The 18529-nt window shown below is 38.0% G+C and overlaps 1 protein-coding gene across 4 annotated transcripts in view; it reads right to left on the bottom strand.

Annotated features, from left to right (window-relative positions):
* Positions 1 to 18529, bottom strand: part of NOS2 (nitric oxide synthase 2) — a 37997-nt gene that overhangs the window by 14434 nt on the left and 5034 nt on the right. The window contains exons 3-9 of one of the 4 annotated variants that reach the window (XM_083805920.1): positions 6246 to 6338; positions 6063 to 6150; positions 4483 to 4655; positions 3250 to 3328; positions 2517 to 2639; positions 2279 to 2427; positions 87 to 249 (exon numbers count right to left, since the gene is read on the bottom strand). In XM_083805920.1, coding sequence (XP_083662046.1) covers positions 87 to 249; positions 2279 to 2427; positions 2517 to 2639; positions 3250 to 3328; positions 4483 to 4589 — 621 coding nt within the window. In that variant the 5' untranslated portion in view covers positions 4590 to 4655; positions 6063 to 6150; positions 6246 to 6338. Of the gene's footprint in view, positions 1 to 86; positions 250 to 2278; positions 2428 to 2516; positions 2640 to 3249; positions 3329 to 4482; positions 4656 to 6062; positions 6151 to 6245; positions 17671 to 18529 lie in introns of those variants that run through there. The other 3 variants (XM_083805919.1, XM_083805918.1, XM_083805917.1) reach the window with 3 other exon arrangements.

The following is an 18529-nucleotide window of genomic DNA, read 5'->3' as shown; positions in this document are numbered from 1 at the left end:
CAACTGGCAAATTTTACCAAAGTAAAGGACATTCTGATTTACAGCAGACAGCTATTTGGGCCTTAATTTCTAGACTCATAGGTTACCTGTAGATTGGACCACTGGATTCTCCCAATACATCTCGGAGCATTCCTCCAGGCCTGTTTGGCAGCAAAGATCAGTTCATCCTGTGTCAGATGGTAGGTTCCTGTTGTTTCTATTTCTTTGGTCACTGCTTCCAGTCGGGCCAGGTGTTCTTCTATTTTTGACCTGTTGAACAGGAAACAGCCATGAAAAGAAACAATAAGAATATCACTACTTAGAAAACTAATTTAAACTGCAGACTCTCCTTATGTTCTGGGTGAAGAAGAGCCCAAGCATTGCTGAAGCCAGAAAGCTTTAGAGTACAAGCCATCCTTTTGCAAGAGACTTCCATTTTCACTGATGATTTTATCTGCCTGGATGTAGGTAGAGCCCATTTCCAGGGAGGGGATGGGTATCTACGTTGGTTGAGATATGGCAAGTTTGGATATACACTGAGAAATCTGTCCTTGTTATAAATCTACACTGTCTGGATATGAATCAAGTAGACAAAAAATACTCTATCATTTATGAAAGCATCCATTACCTCAAAAAGTCAGTTTCAGGTGTGAAAAGTTACCATCATCTGCTCCCTATGTCCTCTACTGCACCACACTTTTGTCCCCAAAGCATAGCTGTTATCTACTGCAATAGTCCAGGCTCTGAGATTTTTACCAAAAAAGACCCTAAAAGTATGACTTAAGTACATATGACTCTTACTGAAGTCTAATCAGGATATTTTTTCTTGGCTTCATAATTTAGGAACTGGCCTTACTGAGTGCAAATGACAGAGCTTACTGGCCTAATGAAAGTAACATACTAGAAATTCAGTAATAACACTGTCCTTTCACCACCCAGTATGTACATGGATTGATCAAAAGTTTTTCTGTACAAATTTTCAGTTTAAATTTAAAATTTCTAGATTAGCTTGGTAAAAAGTGTCAAAACACAAACAAATAAAAATTAGAGAACAGGTTAGCTTCAGCCTAAAAGTGTAAGTACAGTGACTGCACTCTCAAAGTTCTATTCACAGGGACATAGGTCTTCTGAGCAAAGTAAGTTGATACCAAAAAGGAAGTGCTGAGCAGTTCCTTTGTCAGGGAAACCAACTCTAAAATTCTTTCGTTTGATAATAGAGAATGAAGTCAAAACATTTGGAAATATTTATCACAGAACAGACAAAAATTGTTTTGTTGGCCTACAGACAGAATGAAAATAGCCTGCACTGTCTGAGAGTTTTCACATTTTCAACAAGATGAAAGATAAAGGGCAAGCATATAAGATAGTGTAACTCAATGTGATCAAACAGCCATGGGCAGAAACACAGAGATGTGCAAATGCAATACTCTGGCATGTGAGCACAGCCTGTGTGTAAGATGGGGATTTTCAGAAAGATTTGTCTGGTAGAAAGCCTTGTAGAAGAGATCAAAGTGTCTAAAGAAGAAGCCAATATGTGGCTGAGTCCCTTTGAAAATTCAATACTGTTTTATAATGAAATGAGCAAACACTGAATTGTGATTTGAAAGCTTGTCACTTGAAAACTTTGTCACTGCAAATTCTTGGACCTAAACCAGATGTTCCAGCTTTTCCTGTGACATCTCTCTGCACCATCTCCATATTTGCAAAAACACAAACCTATTCTGAAGCTAGAGCATCTCTCTCAGCATGCTCAGTAAGCTTATGTTGACGATAGCACAAAGCAAGGTTGAGAAGCAAGACAGCGTTCTTCCACCCTGTGGCCAAAGCCTTCAGAGACAAAACATACAATAAAAGAACACAGAGAAAAGATGCTTGGAACAGCACAAACCAAAAGCATTATCCACGTTATCTATATGTCTAAGACTAGTATGAGTAGGAGCTAATCCCATTAGCATCCAATGTTAAGAAAACAGAAGGTAACATTTTGAAAGAGTCCAAACCAAGCTGCTTGTTATGATGTGCTATAATGCAACACACTCAGAAGAGATAGGGCTGAGGAATGTGCTGTAAAGTGTCCATGCCTGTATTCCCCAGAACTGAGATTGGCAGACAGAGCATATGATGTGCAGTAATAGTTCTGTTTGCCTTTTGTAATAATCCATATCCATTTTTGGAATGCATACTATGTAATGGAATAGCTGCCAATAGCTGTGAAGAAATCAAGCAGCCTAGTCTCACACACAGGTAGGTAGTTAGGTAGAGGATTTTTATACCAAAAATGAGGATAAAGTTGGCTTACTCTTTAAATGAAGTGTAGTACTGCTTGACAAAGTCTACTGCCTGAGGTAAAAGCTCTTCCAGAGGAACTGGCCCATCTCTAGTGCCCCTCACCAAGCCCTTTGGGGTCATGAGTGCCCCTTGGCATGCTTTGGTGCGGCAATTGATAACCTGGAAAACAATCAAATGTTAAAAGCAATGTTGCACTATGGATCTTTTCAAAGGTATGAAAAATCACTGTTCAGGTTTCTGCATCTTACCTCCTTTGCTGTCAGGTGTAGTGTGTCAAGAAAGCTGGATCCATTTTCCAAGTTTCTTACTTTGAGATGTCTTGGACATCTTGATATTTGGTTTGAAGCTTTGATACCATTTACTGGGGGTTTCTGGCCAAAGAAAAGATAAAAATACACACTGTCTTCGGACCTATCAAATATCTTAATGCTTGATTTTTATTTTTTTGACCATTGGATGCAAAAATTAACTACAATGAACTAGGCAGAAATGTGATCTTTTCCAACATGAGTACATTCATTTGATTACAAAACTATTGATCCGATCCACAGTTTGATATGAAATAGCCAAAATGTTAAGTATTTTTCTACTAACCAAACAATATTTGCCACTGCAAACATCTTTTTAATTTCATTAAGGCTTCTTAACATAACAGTCACAGTCTCAGGAAAACAGTGATTCAAACAAAATTAGAGAAAGGACATGTTTGTTACTAAAGGCTGGGTTTTAGGTGTAAAGGCAAATAAAGGAGTTTGGCACTCCAGTCCAGGTCCTTGGTATCTCTTTCCTTTAAGGCTTACCAAAGCATCTTTTTATTCAGAAAAGATCTTTCATCCAAAGACCTCACAGCAGTCCTAACCTCCTGTAACCAGAGTGACTCCTTGTATGAGACCTTTGAGAAGTTTCAAGCAGTAAATACAACCTGTGTGAACTGTCAGTATCAGTCAATGAAGCTAAACACAGCTCTCTCCCACCACTGACCTCTGCTGAAGTTATGATAGGCAGCTTCTCTTTCTGCTTCTTGATTAGATCGTGCAATTTGGCATCATCTTTCACTAAGCTTTAAAAGAGACAAAGACAACTCAGTATAAGGTAACATACTTAGTTTTTATTTGTTAGGTTATCCTGTAGCATCACTAAATTGATGCTCAGAGTTGTCTCTGGAAGTGGCACTGAGTCAATAAGCCAAACATTCTCAGCAGCATGAGGGATGGAGTGGACTAGAAGTCAATAGTAAAACAACAAACACCCTTTCCACATCTCTGTGTGGGAAGGAAAGCAATGGAGAGGGCCCAGAATGGTAAAGATTGAGTAACATTGCTGTAAGCTAAGCAGAGGACATCTGTATGATCATGATCTGACCAGAAAATACTCAGAGGAATTAAACAAAGAGGGTGAAAGCTTCAGAGAAAATTTCTGAAAATTTCAGAAAGCTCAAGTCTCCAGCTCATTAAGCAAATAGTATTATTTTATATTAATTTCCCTTGTTTTCAATATTAACTCTGACTTTCTGCACTCCCGTTTTTGAATTTGGATACTGGTATCCAAATTTCAGAAGGTGTTCATAAACACCCAAGAGACATCCAGCCCACGACCTCCAAACCCCTTAATTCAGAGAGTTATATGTTATAGGTTTTATCTAGACAAGAGTATGTGATCACCCATTTTCACTTCCAAAATAAGTTGGTTTCACTTATCTTCACATTTGAACATGAACTGCTTTAAGCAATGGTAGTAAAGGGTAGGGGACAGGCAGAGAAATAAACTATATGCATTAGAGAACTGAAATAAGCAGAAGACTGAAAACTGGGAAATTTAATATGCATGTACAATTTATTTTATACAGTACCATGTATGAATTGTATCACAGAAATACTACATCAACTTAAATACTTTGCTAATTTTTATTGTATGCATATGCCTCTTAAGTCCTAGCATACATGTAACCATTAGAGCACACTAAATAAATTTAGAAGTATGAAAGATAAACCATGAAGATTTGTTTCCTCAATAATTGTATAACTTAGACACAATAGCTGAAATGTACCTTACTAAGTCAACACCACCCAGTGACCACCAGGGACAACTGTTCTTTTGTTAAAATTACTGCAGTGGAAACACACTACTAGTTTCTCCAGATCCCCATGTTAGTTAATATCTTTACTTTTCAAACAAAAGAGAAACTATGAAACCATTAAAGGACAAAGATCTTACCCATGGATCTTCATATCTTTCTCCACGTTATTATTGATATCCTTCTCTTTGGAGGACTGGTTCTTAGCAGCATGAGGTTTGAATGCAAACTGCCATGGGCACAGCATTTTGTATACTTTATTTACAATTGTACTTCACAGTGCTGAACTCTTGTTTTGAGTGATGTTGGAACACTTCAGAGAGGAGGAAAAAAAAAACAAGGTCAGTTTTTGACTAAGAAGGTAACTCCCTTTAAAAGGATGCAGAAACTCAGCAGACTAACAGATTTGATCTAATTAACTTCCTGTGTTTAAAAATGAAAATTACTTGACTCTTAGAGTAATGATACACTGACAAGGAGAAATGTTAATTTTAGTAATGCTGCAACCATACTTTATTCTAAACTACAGGGAAGGGTATTTCAAATGTCTCCCGGTTGCATAAATAGCCAATATCTGTATCTCTGAAAAACACATGCAGGCTCAACTTCTCCAAAAAAGACACTTTGAAACTTGTATTTTTTAAGTTCTTTGTTTTTCAATAGTTTGTTAAGTGTTACTAATTTTTTTGTTAATTCTCATCATTATACTTTTGCAAGGAAAAGGGATGTAAAATTTTGCTGTTTTATTCACATTATAATGATTCTCATCAGAAAAAAAATAATGCTTTGTTATTAAACCAGAGCATTTGCAATATATTCAGTTGCCTGAGCCAAATAGAATTGTGAGATCCCAAATTCTGTATTTTGTAATATATATACATAGCATATATTTGAATATAGATTGTATATAATTCTTATATAAATGTTAGATTTTATTGTTATTCATTTTAACATAGATTTTCTGCTAATTTCTGACTGTAAAGGATATTCTTGTGCCAGGACAAATATAGCAAACTTGTGTGACAAGGAGAAAGAGAGCAAACTAGAAAATTGCTAGGTAAAGAAGAATTAGCCTCAAAGTTTGTATGCATAACGTAACAGTCATATACTAGTCTACAAGGATGCTGTCTGCTGTAAAATCACACAGGAAAAGAAATGAATGCAACTATCTGTGCAGGAGCTGTAATGTGCTAAAACTTGTCTGTTAACACCAGTAAAAGAAATAGTGTGTAATAAGCATTTCTTAACAGTTACAAAGTAGGAACAAATCTAGACCACTACCCTGAAATAAAAAATGATGCAATGTGAGTGCTTATTATTACAAAGCATACTGTATATTATTGTATAGCATGCATAAATGAAGAGAGAAGGAAAGGAGAAGTAGAGAGATAGAAAGGGGGGAAAAGAGGGGAAGTAAGAAAGTAAAGGAAAGGGAAGAAAAAGAATATAGAAAATAGAAAATAGGGAGGAAAAGAGAGAAAGAGGAAAAGAAAGGACAAAAGAGTAAAAGAAAACCGTGCAAGAGAGAAAAAAGAGAGGAGAAAGAGAGAAAAGAGGGAAAGAGTAAGAAAGAAAAAATAAAAGAGAAGGAAGAGTCATTTTCCATTCATTGGCAATTAGAGCAATAACTTGCTTGCTTGTTACGCTTTCACAACAGATGTTCAAATGAGGAACAAATGTTCAAAGAACATTTATAATGTTAAGTGTTACATGCACAAACCTTTAAAGACAGCTGGAAGGGGGATAAAGTTTTCAGAACTGCAGGATAGCTTGGAAATGAGAGGAAAACTGATTCCAACACTTTGCTCCTAGTAAGGAAAAAATAGTTTGCCATACAATTATTTCCCTTTGCAAGCTGTAGTAAATCAACAGTCAGTTGAACAATTACACAGTGTTGTCTTACCGTGTTTTTGTGAGAGATTCTTCCAAATCTGCAAGGAGATGGTCTTCTCTATGGAAGTTGCTTCCCTTTAACCTCTCCTGCTCTGCACCCGTCCTGTGAGGCACAAGCATTTTATACTCCAGGGCTACGTATGCAAAATAGCACAGTAAGACTACACATGGACAGTGGACAAAAGGGGAATCCCTAAAGGTTCCCACTGTTTCTTTCTGTGTGGGAGGGTGTGTAGCTGATGTCCTGCTACTGCATTACATAACCTGCAGCGCCTGGAGACGGAGCTGTGACTAATTCCTGATGTTACAAGCATCCCTTCCTTCCTGTACAGGGTGCTGCAGTTCTGATTCCTGCAAATGCTCAGTGATAAGGGCAATAGATTACAGTGAGCAGTTTTTGCAATCTTGCAGGCAATGTTAAAATGCAAAAAAAGAATCCTGAAGTAACTCTTACTGATCAGATCAGTGGTTGGCTGTTCTACACTCAGCCAGGGGCTGTAGAAAGCCTAAGTCTGTGACTTTCATAAAGAAGTTTATATAAATTGAACAGTATCAGAGAGCTCTATGGAATGTATCAGTAAATCATTTAAACAGGTGCTTATAACTAAACACAGGTATTTTAACATGAATTTACACTTAGTAATGTATTATTTCCTAATTTTTGATACCATTTTAAAGAACACTTCTCAGTATAGTATTTGTAGAGTTGCTTCCTCTCCAAACCCTATTCGAGCTATTGCTGCCTGTGAGGTTTGCTCTTTCGTGCTTTTCCAACATATTAGACAAACTGGAAGGAAACTGCAACTCCCTGAAAGCATAAACTATTCACATAATTTATGTGTAAATGCCAGAAGGACAAATAAATGATGAAGATGGGACTATTGAGCTGATTTTAAATTTAAGACAAAATGTGGATCTAAATATAGCACAAAGTTATGTTTCTACTTGAGGTCTACTTGTTTCTCCTTGAGGCCACAAGCAATCCAGGAGCCAACAGTGGCATGCAGAACAAAGTGCTCCCAGGCAACTGCAGGCTCAGAAATACTGTGGTGTGCCAGTATGGTCTCAAGGATTTTAGCCTGAGCTGTTTGTTTGTGAGCATTATGTATGACTGAATAACACTATGTTGAAGAAACATTTTAGATCTGTTTTCAAATTACAATGACAAAGAGAGAAAGATTTACAAGTGCTAATCAAGGATCTGTAGATCTGCACAGGGCTATAAGAGAAACAAAGAATCCCAGGTTCTCTTTCATTTGTCACTTTTCTACTGGACAAGCTTAGGCAATACATTTTTTTTCTGTATCTCAGTTTGTCTATTTAAAAATGAACATTATGTGCTTGTGTAAAGCACTCTTAGACGTAGTGTTATGACTACATGTGTTCATGCATGAATACACCTGTATATATATCACAGCCAGGACTGTAGAGAAGAACCTCTTGCAAAATGGTCCTGGGTTTGCTGCAGTTTGAGCATTCATCTGCTTGACTGTATCGTGCTTGTGCCTCTTTGCACTCACTGCTCATCAATATTCCATACATTTTTTAACACAGCTTTTTGATTTGTTTTGTTTTGTTTTTATTAACTGCATCTCACTAGTCAAATTGAAAGTGTCTGAACTGAAGGAAACTTGAGAAATCAAAAAACAAGGTTACACCCATCTTGGCATTTGCTGTTTTGTCAATGTTTAAAAATTGTTTCAATCCTTCCCCTTCTTCTAAAATCTGACCTCACTTTTCTATAGATCACAAGGAATCTTAATATAGTACCTTAAAAAAGGGACAGATCTTAGTAGAGATTTAAATGAATTCAGCGATGCTTAATTATTTCTAAGCTTTTATTACTCACCATCCCCACTTCTTGCTTTGAGACTGCTGGGAACAAGGAAAGGTTACATCGGGATTAGGTAGGAAAGATCAGGTTTGGAATGACCAGAAGAGGAGAAACATCTTCTTTCCTCATAAGCACTGTTTATAGGATTGGCAGACACACAGCCATTCAGCAAACTGCTTAATCACTCCAGTTTTTCAAAAAGGATCTGCTCTTTTACTCACCCAAATCAATGACAAAACACTATTACAAGAACAAGACAGCACCACTCATTTCTTAGGTGGAGTTAGAGATTAGCTAAACAAGCTCACCGTGCACTCCTTCCACAAATACCTTACTCTGCATGGAGAGTTCCTCCTTTAGAAAACCTGTTCCGCACTGATTCCTTTTCCTACCCAAGCCACTTCTGCCTCTGCCATATCAAAACGCAAGATCTGGTTGCTTTTCTTGCATTACCTTTGACAAAAGAGGTATCCTTTCAGAGCAGAATGTTTGACCTATTCAATGGCATTCGAAGCATGCAGCAATTTTTAATCAAATTTGGTTTTGTTTCTTCAAACACAAACAAAACTATAGTTTGTAGCCTCAACAACAGGCTTTCTTCAGTTTCATTCAAAACCAAGTCACATTCTTTGTCTGATTGCAATATTCTGCATGAGCTCAAGAAGCTGTAAGGAGCTATGCTTGTAAGGTTGCTCCTCCGAGATCCTGCAAACTTGTGCCCTAAATGAACTATTACACTGAGGGGACGCTGATGATAACAAAAGCTTATTTTCCTAACTTCATGTAACCCCACAGAAAAGATTTTCAGTTGTCCCAACTCATCCTAAATCACTAGGGATTTTCTTCTAATGTTCTTTACCTATCTAATCCAAGACGTCCTGTGACGGTCTTCCAGAAACGTTCCGTACCACATCACAAACGAGACACGTAACACTGCAGCCACCTGTCACTTCAGGAGATCTGACTTCAAATGCTCCACCTCTGACAGGGTGGAAGCTCTCTATTTGCATTTACAAACTGCTGGCTCTGTCCCTTATGCTTTTCCTTTTCCTGAGGAAACCTGCACTTTGCTTCCTGCTTCACGCCGTTTGCCCCCTTCACTGGCTGACCAGGCAATTGGTGCTTAGAGCACCGGTAACACAGGAGTGTTAGAAAAGGGTTGCAAAGGACCTCCACATGACACCTGGTCCATCTCCCTGCCCTGTCAGCAGGATACCTGTAACCAACGTATTTCTGAACCACCAGAAAACACATACAGGTCAGTATGAGGGGCAAAACTCACAGAGAAAAAAAAAAAGAAAGAAAAAAAAAAAGCTGCCTAGTTACTGAGATAACATACCAAAGATTAAGATGGTTAGATAAAAATCATCATCAAAGATCATCATCAAAGACCGTTTACATTAAGAAAATGGACTCATGCTCTTCAGTAAAATGCTCATTACACACTTGACTACTTCATGGTACAAACAATTTAGCTCATTTGGCTAATGAACATTCATTCACTTTCTGTTCTTTTTCTGGTCTGACGTTCTGTTTTATCTATTAGCTATGACTCTTCATTCACATTTTCCATCTCGTTATCATCACTTAACTGTAGGAAAGACATCACTTCCCTGGCAACTCCTCACTACGTATTACATGCACGAGAAGTTATCTGAAGACAAGAATATTCTCTTTGGTTGTGCAGTATCGTTTCTGACACAACGGGACACTGAGCCACTGGAAAGCCTCGCTTTACTTTTTCAACTCAGAGGTAAATGAATACCTGAATAATGATAACAGTGAGGATTTGTGTCGTTGACTGGGTGCCATATCACCTTGGGACAGAGTCTACAATCCCTTCACTAGCAACTTTGCACTTCTCATACAAAAATGTTTCCTAAAAAAAAAAAGTTCCAAAATTCCTACACTGAATGCCAAATGTACCAGAAATGGAAGAGGAAGCTTGCAACACATGGATCGTGAAGAATCTAGGAATGGTAGGCTGAGAAGTTCTTAAAGGTTACAGGTGACCTTTTCTTTGCCTTGTTTTTCACTGCTTGCTAATCTCACTTGGGTCTGTTTCAGTCACTGGCTTTACCACTCTTCTGGGTGGAGTATGGTGCAAATGCCCCTGTACTACAGGATGGAGACAGAAACAGTGACAAGTGCAAATGCACATCACAGACAATAACACGGTAATATAGACTAGAATTTTTTACTTTCTAACTCGCTACTTCTTTAAATGTCTAATGGAGACATGGAAAATGAAACTGGTAATTTTTATCAAGATGTGAGACTTCAAATTGATCAGTTTGCTGCATTTAATTTAGAAGCTGAAAAAATGTAACAGGTTTTCTTAGAACACTTTCTTTCTTTATGACATCCCACCCTCAACCACAAAAAAGCCGGTCCATGGCAGCTAGCTCTTAGACACTGTACGTCTTCAGATGAAGATCTATGCAGTGATACAATCGAGTTTCTCTCCAATCCTTTTCTGCCTTTGTGCTTTGGAACCGCAATAAATGCTCTGTTTTTATTGGAAGCTTCCTTACAGTACCAGGTTCTGACAATGAAACATATGATCAATACTGCTAACAACTATTGTTAAAAATGGGCTCCCAAATATCTCCTCATAGTGACTATCGTTAATCATCTTCTATTCCACTGGTTTGGATTTTCACTTCCCAAAGAAAATTTGTTTGCTTTGAATGCAGCCTTAAAATTTGCAATATTGCAAACCCATTTGTTTGGTCTAGTGTTTTGCTTGCTTATTGCATCTTTAAGGACCATCCATGCCATTTCAAAGGATTTTAATGTATTTATCATTAACAGTAGCATCTTCATTAGGTTCTTCATTATTTTGGAATGTACTTATAAAGCGGGGATAGCAACTTTCTATCAAAATTGAAAACAGACTCAGGTATCGGCACTTTAAAATATGCAAATTTGAGTATGATCCCAAATCTACTGTCTGGACTCCCACTTTTTATTTTGTGCACGCTTAAAGTTTACTAAAATGCATTTTAAGGTAATAAGTGTGATGTTTCATCTGCCACATCCTGATCTAGGAAGTCTAAAATTGTATATCAGCTGACAGGGCAGGGTGGAAAATTTCATGGTGTGAACGTCTGAGAGTGAAAATGAAAGTGAGGGAGAGTGTTAAAAGTTACAGTGCTGTGCCCGTAAACCCATCCCTTCCTGTCCGCAAGCTGTAAGAGTCAGGCCAAATACAGAAGTGGAGTAATAACATAAAATCCCTTCATCATCCGTCTTTTTCAAAATTTCCATTTGTGCACGTCACGAACATTGACGGGGAAGTAAAGAAGGGAGACAGCAACCAGACAACCAATAATCAGATTTTTGAGACAACGTGCACCCAGGCACAAACTGAAGTGACTTCTCAGAAGTACTGACTGGGTGAGTCAGTCCCGCAGGATCCTCAGCCCCAGCTGCAGCAGCAGAGGCTGGCTGCTAGCAGATTAAAGCAAGAAGGTAAAACAAAACCTGGCAGTTGCCCAGTAGCCTGTGTGTGGCTGCTTGCTGGGCTCTGTGCACGCTGGGTTGCACATCCTACGCTCCATGACATAACTGCATTATATTGAGACTATTGAAGACTTCACTGTCTGGAGAGTAAGGAAAAGCTTGCTTGTGGATGAGAAAAACAGAACTACAAAACTACTTGGGACCTGCAGTTCACGCTTGTCACAGCTGTAGTGTAAAGAAAGGTGACATTAAGACTACCATGTCTACCAAGATTGTTTTTGTCTCAAGAATTAACAGTGGGCTACAGAACGGCAGGTGTGCTTTCATTTAGTAATAGCGTGGTCTGAAGTAACCGACAGCTGCTTGATATCAGAGCGATACGGAACTTCTAGTCAAGGTCAGACCATAAAAGATTTGAATACTGGTTACGAGAAATAAAATCCATAAATATCTGCACTGAAATTAAGAACAGAATATTGAAGTATAAAAGTATAGAAGCAACCCTTAAAAAAAACTAAAAATACCTAAACCAGAATGGAACACAAGCTAAAATTCAGCCTAAGAAATCACAAGGACTACTTTTTTTGTGGCATAACTACATTCTGCATTTCTGTGCTGTTTTTCATCCAAAGGTATGAAAATATCATTAAAAAATACACATAATTTTGATCTCACTGCACAGTCCCCTCACAATATAAGGGAAAAACAGCCAAATGCTCTATTATTTCTCATGGGAATATACTAGAAATATCATGAAAACAATTCACTTCCACAGAAATTGCTCAGAAAACTGAAGTTGAATAGAGAATGATATAGTTTTGAAGGCTGATTTAGCCACTCTATAAAAAAGTATGGTTATAATTCTGTTTTATCATGGAAGGTGGGTCATGTTCTTCAGCTTAGTAGGACATGAAAACTTACCCACCACTCACACCAAATTAATGTTTAAGGTCAGTCTGAGCATTAAGTGAGTTCTCTCAATCCAGTGTCCCATCACTGAGTTCTGAAATGTGGTTGTTTCTTACTTTTCCACATAACTTTCTCCTAAATGAATGACTTCATATGTTTTTAATGCTGCAATTGCAAAATATATTGCATTCTTTTTATGAAATACTAACAGAGAATCTTTCTTCAGTGTTTAATGAGCTCTCAGAAAGGTTATTATTAAGTCTACTGGGAACTCTACCAAAATCCCCAAAGCCTGAAATCTATTTTTGCTATGTTCTGTTTTGGAAGCACATAGGCACACTTTTAAAATACTGAAAATCACATTTTTGCTTAATACTAAAGTGGGTAATACACTCAGGTTAACTTTAGATGCAAACAGAAGGAACATTGTTCCATCGTGGATTAAGAGAGCAGGAAGTTAATTCATTAGAAAATGATTAAAGATCATTACCTGTAGCGGGAAACAATCAAAAAAAGTGCTTTCAAGTACTTTTTTTTTTCCTCACAGCATAATGTCTTTGTTATCCTTCCCTTAGTAGTTCATCTAGTCTAACCTCCTGCTCAAACCAGGGTCAGCAATGAGGTCAGAGCAGGTGGCTCAGGGCTTGATCCAGGCTGGTCTTGAAAACTTCCAAGGAAGGAGAGTGCACAACATCTCTGTGCAACCTACTTCACTGCTAAAATGTCCTCATGGCAAAAAAAGTTTTTCCCTATACCCAGTCTGAATTTATTTCAGTTTCTGCCCATTGCTTCTCATGCTCCCACCATGTGCCGCTGTGAAGAACTTGGCTCCATCTCCTCGGCAACCTCCTCATAGGTCTTGGAAGCTGCTACTAGGTCCCTTGGGTCTCCTCCAGGTGAATAAGCCCAGTTCCTTCAGCCTCCGCTCTTGAGGCATGTGCCTTAGTCCCTGGCCACCTTGGTGTCCCTCCACTGAACTCACTCTCATTTCTCAATGTCTTTCTTGTATTGGGGCACAAGCTAGAAACAGTATTCCAGCAGAAAAGGATGCAGATATTCTGATTGTGCTGCTTTTCCCAACCCACCTTCTTTCTTTAAAGGTTCCAGGCTAGCACTGTACTATTTAGTTTGGTCTGGGACAAACGCCGCTTATTCCCCCAGTTCCTGACAGGAAAACTAGCCTGCGAATCTAAGCTTGGAAGAGGGAACACCACCTGGGAGTTAGACAAGTCACTTATTAAAAAGAAGAAGAAAAGAAAAAAAACAATGTGGAAAAAACTGTGTTGAAATTTAGTAAGGTTAGATTCTAGAAAGTTATGGACTTAATTATGAAATGGGCTAAGTCGTAGGGTTTAATCTATAATAAACAGTCCTAATAAAAAGAAAGGAGTACTACAAATTAATTAGGAGGTGCTCTGATTATCCATAAGATTTTTTTTTGTCTCTATTCCTAAAAGGATAGGCTGTAAAATAATCATGTAATGCAGTCTAAATGTTTCATCTAATTATTGCAGTAAGGGTATATTTGGGCCACAGCCACCTAAGCAAAAGGAGCTGATGTAGACTGTACTTCACTGTTTACAAGGCTTAAAGGTTCCTGAGTGACAGAAATACTACTTCTGGCATGTTCTTGCCTCATCTTATTTTTATGATTAGTTTTGGCTTAGTCATCTGATACTTGGCAGAAGGGACTGTAAAGGGGAATTTTCTGTGTCTTTACAACACTGTCCATAAAGTTAAAGTAGTTCAGGATAGCTCTATGACCAGCACAAGCTGAAAACCACTATATTATTTCCTCCTTTCTTCTCCTGTACAAGCTTGAGCCAATCCAGTACTAACAGATAGTTTCTAAGACTTAATTACAAACTGAGGATTCTTCCCAGTGGTGCTTTTGGGGATCAGTATTCCCTGTATTACCATGAAGTGTCAAAGCCATCATCCAATATACCATCTCTAATTCTACTTCCTCCCATGCTTCTGGTTTTGAAATCGCATTTCTTATCAACAGAAGTGCAAATCTGAACGTAAGACAGATGACTGACATCCTGAAATGACTTCATAATGAAAAGACAAATTCTCACGGTTAACAAATGTCTTGATTTGGTAGAACGACTGTATCAGTAACGATGACTTTCCAAGCACATAATGACGTATCCACACTTTCTGCCCATGCAATGTCTGAAAGTTCTGGATAAGAAATTAAGTGATAGCTCATGAATACTTTTGGTAGTTTTTTTGCACTACGTTCCTCATCTCAGACCAACTCCTACCCAGTTAGATGATAATTTTGGAAAGAAAAAAACCACAACAACACAAACCAAACAAACCCACCACCCCACCTCCAATAATTGACAGAATTGAATGCACCATGGAGAATTGGTGACCATTGTCATCAAGGAGGAAGACTGCAGGTGCATGTTGATAAACACAGATAAGCACAGTATAAACTTAATGATCAGCAATCCATCAACTAAATTTTGAACAGACTGCAGGCGTTAATATTGACAAAGTCAAAAATGAGAAAAAAGGGAGTGTAGTTCCTCAGTAAAAGACATGCTGCTGTCTTCTGTAATGTTTACTTTTCCAAAACATTGTATGTGGCATGGCAAATGAAGGCAATTAATCAGTGGTCAAAGAAACTTTAAAATCCTCCTTATGTCTTCCCCATATTTAGCCATTGTAACAAGGAGGAATGTACTTGCTTTTGGTCTACTGCAGAAACTAAATTTTGTAAAATTAGATAAACAAAAGCATTTCACGTTTAATTCTGGTAAACATGATTAAGCATGGTATATTTCTGTAAGTATTCCAAGGCAGTGAAAAATGGTGTAAAACCTGACTGAATGCTCACTGAAGTACACAGAGGTCTTACCTTTTACTTCAGAGGATTTGGATCAGGTCACCAATTAACAGTATGAGAAGTAAACAACCAGAGAAGTAATTATTCAGAATATCTTTGATCTTATAGACCAAGGCAGAACTCGGTAATGCATAATGGCAAGATTAATCTTGGCTTTTCTTTTAACAAGCACTCTATGAACTCCAGGTTCTTAGAATTTTACAGAGTTCTACAGACCAAAGCTGTACCATTATGACCTGTGATTTCTTTCAGACACAAATCAGAAAATAAATTCTTAGTAGTAAATAAATAATAAATAAAATCACACAAGCACAGCATACCGTAAAGTCAGCTGATTATAGGTTCAGTTTGTTACCTGATCTGCTCCTACCAAAGTGCCTTTGTTAGATTAGAGTTTAGGGTTCCGTTCCTCCCTCAGCTAGACATGGATTTTCATTCAAGTTACTTTTCATGCTACCATTCATATTGTATACATTCTTTGTATTATTAAATCAGCTGTAAAACCTGCACTATTGCTTATGACGGAACTTGAAGGATAATGAACAAACACAGGGCAGGGATTAACTATTTCTTAAATTTCATAATACACACCAGGTGTCTTTTCAGAAGATCTGCATTTAATCAATGAGAAATTACCAGACTCAGTAGCATGTAACTGTGTGAAATACTATTGGTTGGAAAATTATGTCAGTTGGGAGCAGAATTTTGATTTCTCTCTATTTTTAGGCTGATGCTTCTTAAATAATGCTTCTTAAAATGACTGTGACCATTCTAGTATCTTCCCAATTCAGTATCATGTTAGCAGGGGAATAACCATTTAACTGTCATTTGGTCACTTGTCAACAAAGTCCTAAACAGTCAGAGAGGTAAAAGCTCTAATTCCCTTGGTTCTTAAATGCAACAAACAAACAAACAAACAAGCAACAACAGCAAAACAAAACCCACCAAAGCAAACAACGAAAACTAAAAACAAAGAAAACCAAACCAAAATGAAAATAAAACCCACCACAACAAAAACAGTATCCAGATCCACTACGAGTTGTTGCTTACTGTCTTGATCGTGACACCCTAATTGTTGGTTGCAGTTACAATTATGCAACGTTACACAAATAGTAAAAGAGAGACCCTTCCATGTAATCCAAAAGGACACAACAGAATATGAAACAGCAGTCCAGAAAAGTGATCTTATTTTCCTGATCTTATATGGCAACACAGTGAAACAGCAAAGTAACACCAAGCATAATTTTTAAGGTCTTCCAAGTTAAGTATCTACAAGCAATATGAGAATTACTTTTGAAAATCTTGGCTATAAAGCTGCAACCTTCTATGTGATATGCTTTCAGCTAACAGAAGATAAACTCCGCAGATCTCCTCGGGGAGAAAAGTCTCTCCAAGACTCAACAGGTTTCTGCATTCTCTACTGTAAACAACAATTAAACACTACTTTGTGATCTCTAAAAAGAAGAAAAAAAAAAAGAAAAGAAAAAAGAAAATAAAAGAGAGCCCTTGCAGTTGCACAATTGTGGAAAACCAATGCTTTATTTTTAGGCATGAAAATCAGTCCTCAGATCAGTGAGTATCAGGGAGGTGTCACCAGCAAACACAGTCTATAGCCGTCTGCCATCATGATATAATATTTTCCAGGCTACTAACTTCTGTTTGATGTTTTGAAACACACTGTTTTCCTTGTTCCTTGTTTCATACCATCTGAGATACAGCTGACTTTCTGAGGATTAAATGACTACAGAGAAAATGAAGGTAAAACTGAGAAAATCCCTGATCCTGTGTGATGTTACCTAATACAGAACATACGTCAATCTAATAGTTACAAGAATTTGTCAACTTTATGTCTTTTAAAAACTACTTTTAAAATATTTTAAAATGTTCTGTGGAATAGCAGGAAATCTTAATCAAAACACTATTTTAAAAATTCTTCCAAGAAGCATGGAAGGATACCACAGACTCTGCAAAAAATAAGCTGCAATAATAGAAGGACATACAGCGCACTAGTTTTTAACCAGATGAAGCTTAACACAAGCAGAAGGAAGCCCATGTAACAAAGAGGTTCAACCTAATGCTGGGGGGCAGCAGCTGATACAGCACTATATATGAGGCAGTTAAGCATCCAGCCAAATTTTGCTCAGATGTTATTGACTCAAAACACAAGTTTATCCTTTTCTAAATGGATTAATGTAGAATATGATTCTTCTAGGGAAAAAGGCACCCAGGTTAATAATGACAGAACAGGGAACTTAACTTCTTATGCCTCCCAGGTCCTAGGTCAGGACAACAAACACCAGGTCCAGAATTCTCTTCAGACTCTCCCAGGTTACTTAAGCACACAGGGTTTCCCCCTTTGTTTAAGTGTGGAGTGATGGGACCTCTCCGACTAAGAACAAAACCAAACATTGTTAAACAGTTACCTGCAAGTGGCAGATGCCTCCATCTGCTTCTGAACTTTAAAAAACTATTTTAAATATCAGCAAACAGTTATGAGCAAAACAGAAAGTATTCTTCAAAGATTTTTTTTTTTTTAATTTAATGTCTGCCCTGATTAATCACGAGCTGAAAGGAATACTTGATGACTACTGTGTATTTCAGTTAACACTATTTCATAAAATCTGGCTTGACAGAAGTATAAGATAAATTAAATCAAATAATACAAAAGTTGAAAGACACACCAGCTGGCTTATGCTCAAGAAGAAATACACAGCCCCTCGGCAGTAGGAAACACCACAGCAAAGCAACTGACCAAGTGGGTAGCACAGCGTAAAGCCATTTCCATGCGTTATTGACTTGCTTTAAAACACAGTTCTTGACAAAGAGACTTCTCAGGTAAATGTATGTGATTTTGGATGACACCTCCAAGCATGGGGAGGATAAGAAGGTGATCAGGAATAGTCAGCATGGATTCACCAAGGGGAAATCATACTTAACCAATCTGATAGCCTTCTGCGATGGGATGACTAGCTGGGTAGATGAGGGGAGAGTGGTGGATGTGGTCAACCCTGGCTTCAGCAAGGCTTTTGACACTGTCTCCTAGAACATCCTCATAGACAAGCTCAGGAAGTGTGGGTTACATGAGTGGACAGTGAGGTGGATTGGCAACTGGCTGCATGGCAGAGCTCAGAGGGTTGTGCTGGCTGATACCCCAGAGGGCTGTGCTGCCATTCAGAGGGACCTCGACAGGCTGGAGGGTTGGGCCGAGAGGAACCTCATGAAATTC

This window comes from Anser anser (assembly GCF_964211835.1).
Source record: "Anser anser genome assembly, chromosome: 20".
Lineage (NCBI taxonomy): Eukaryota > Metazoa > Chordata > Aves > Anseriformes > Anatidae > Anser > Anser anser.
This window is presented reverse-complemented; position numbering and strand designations above follow the sequence as displayed.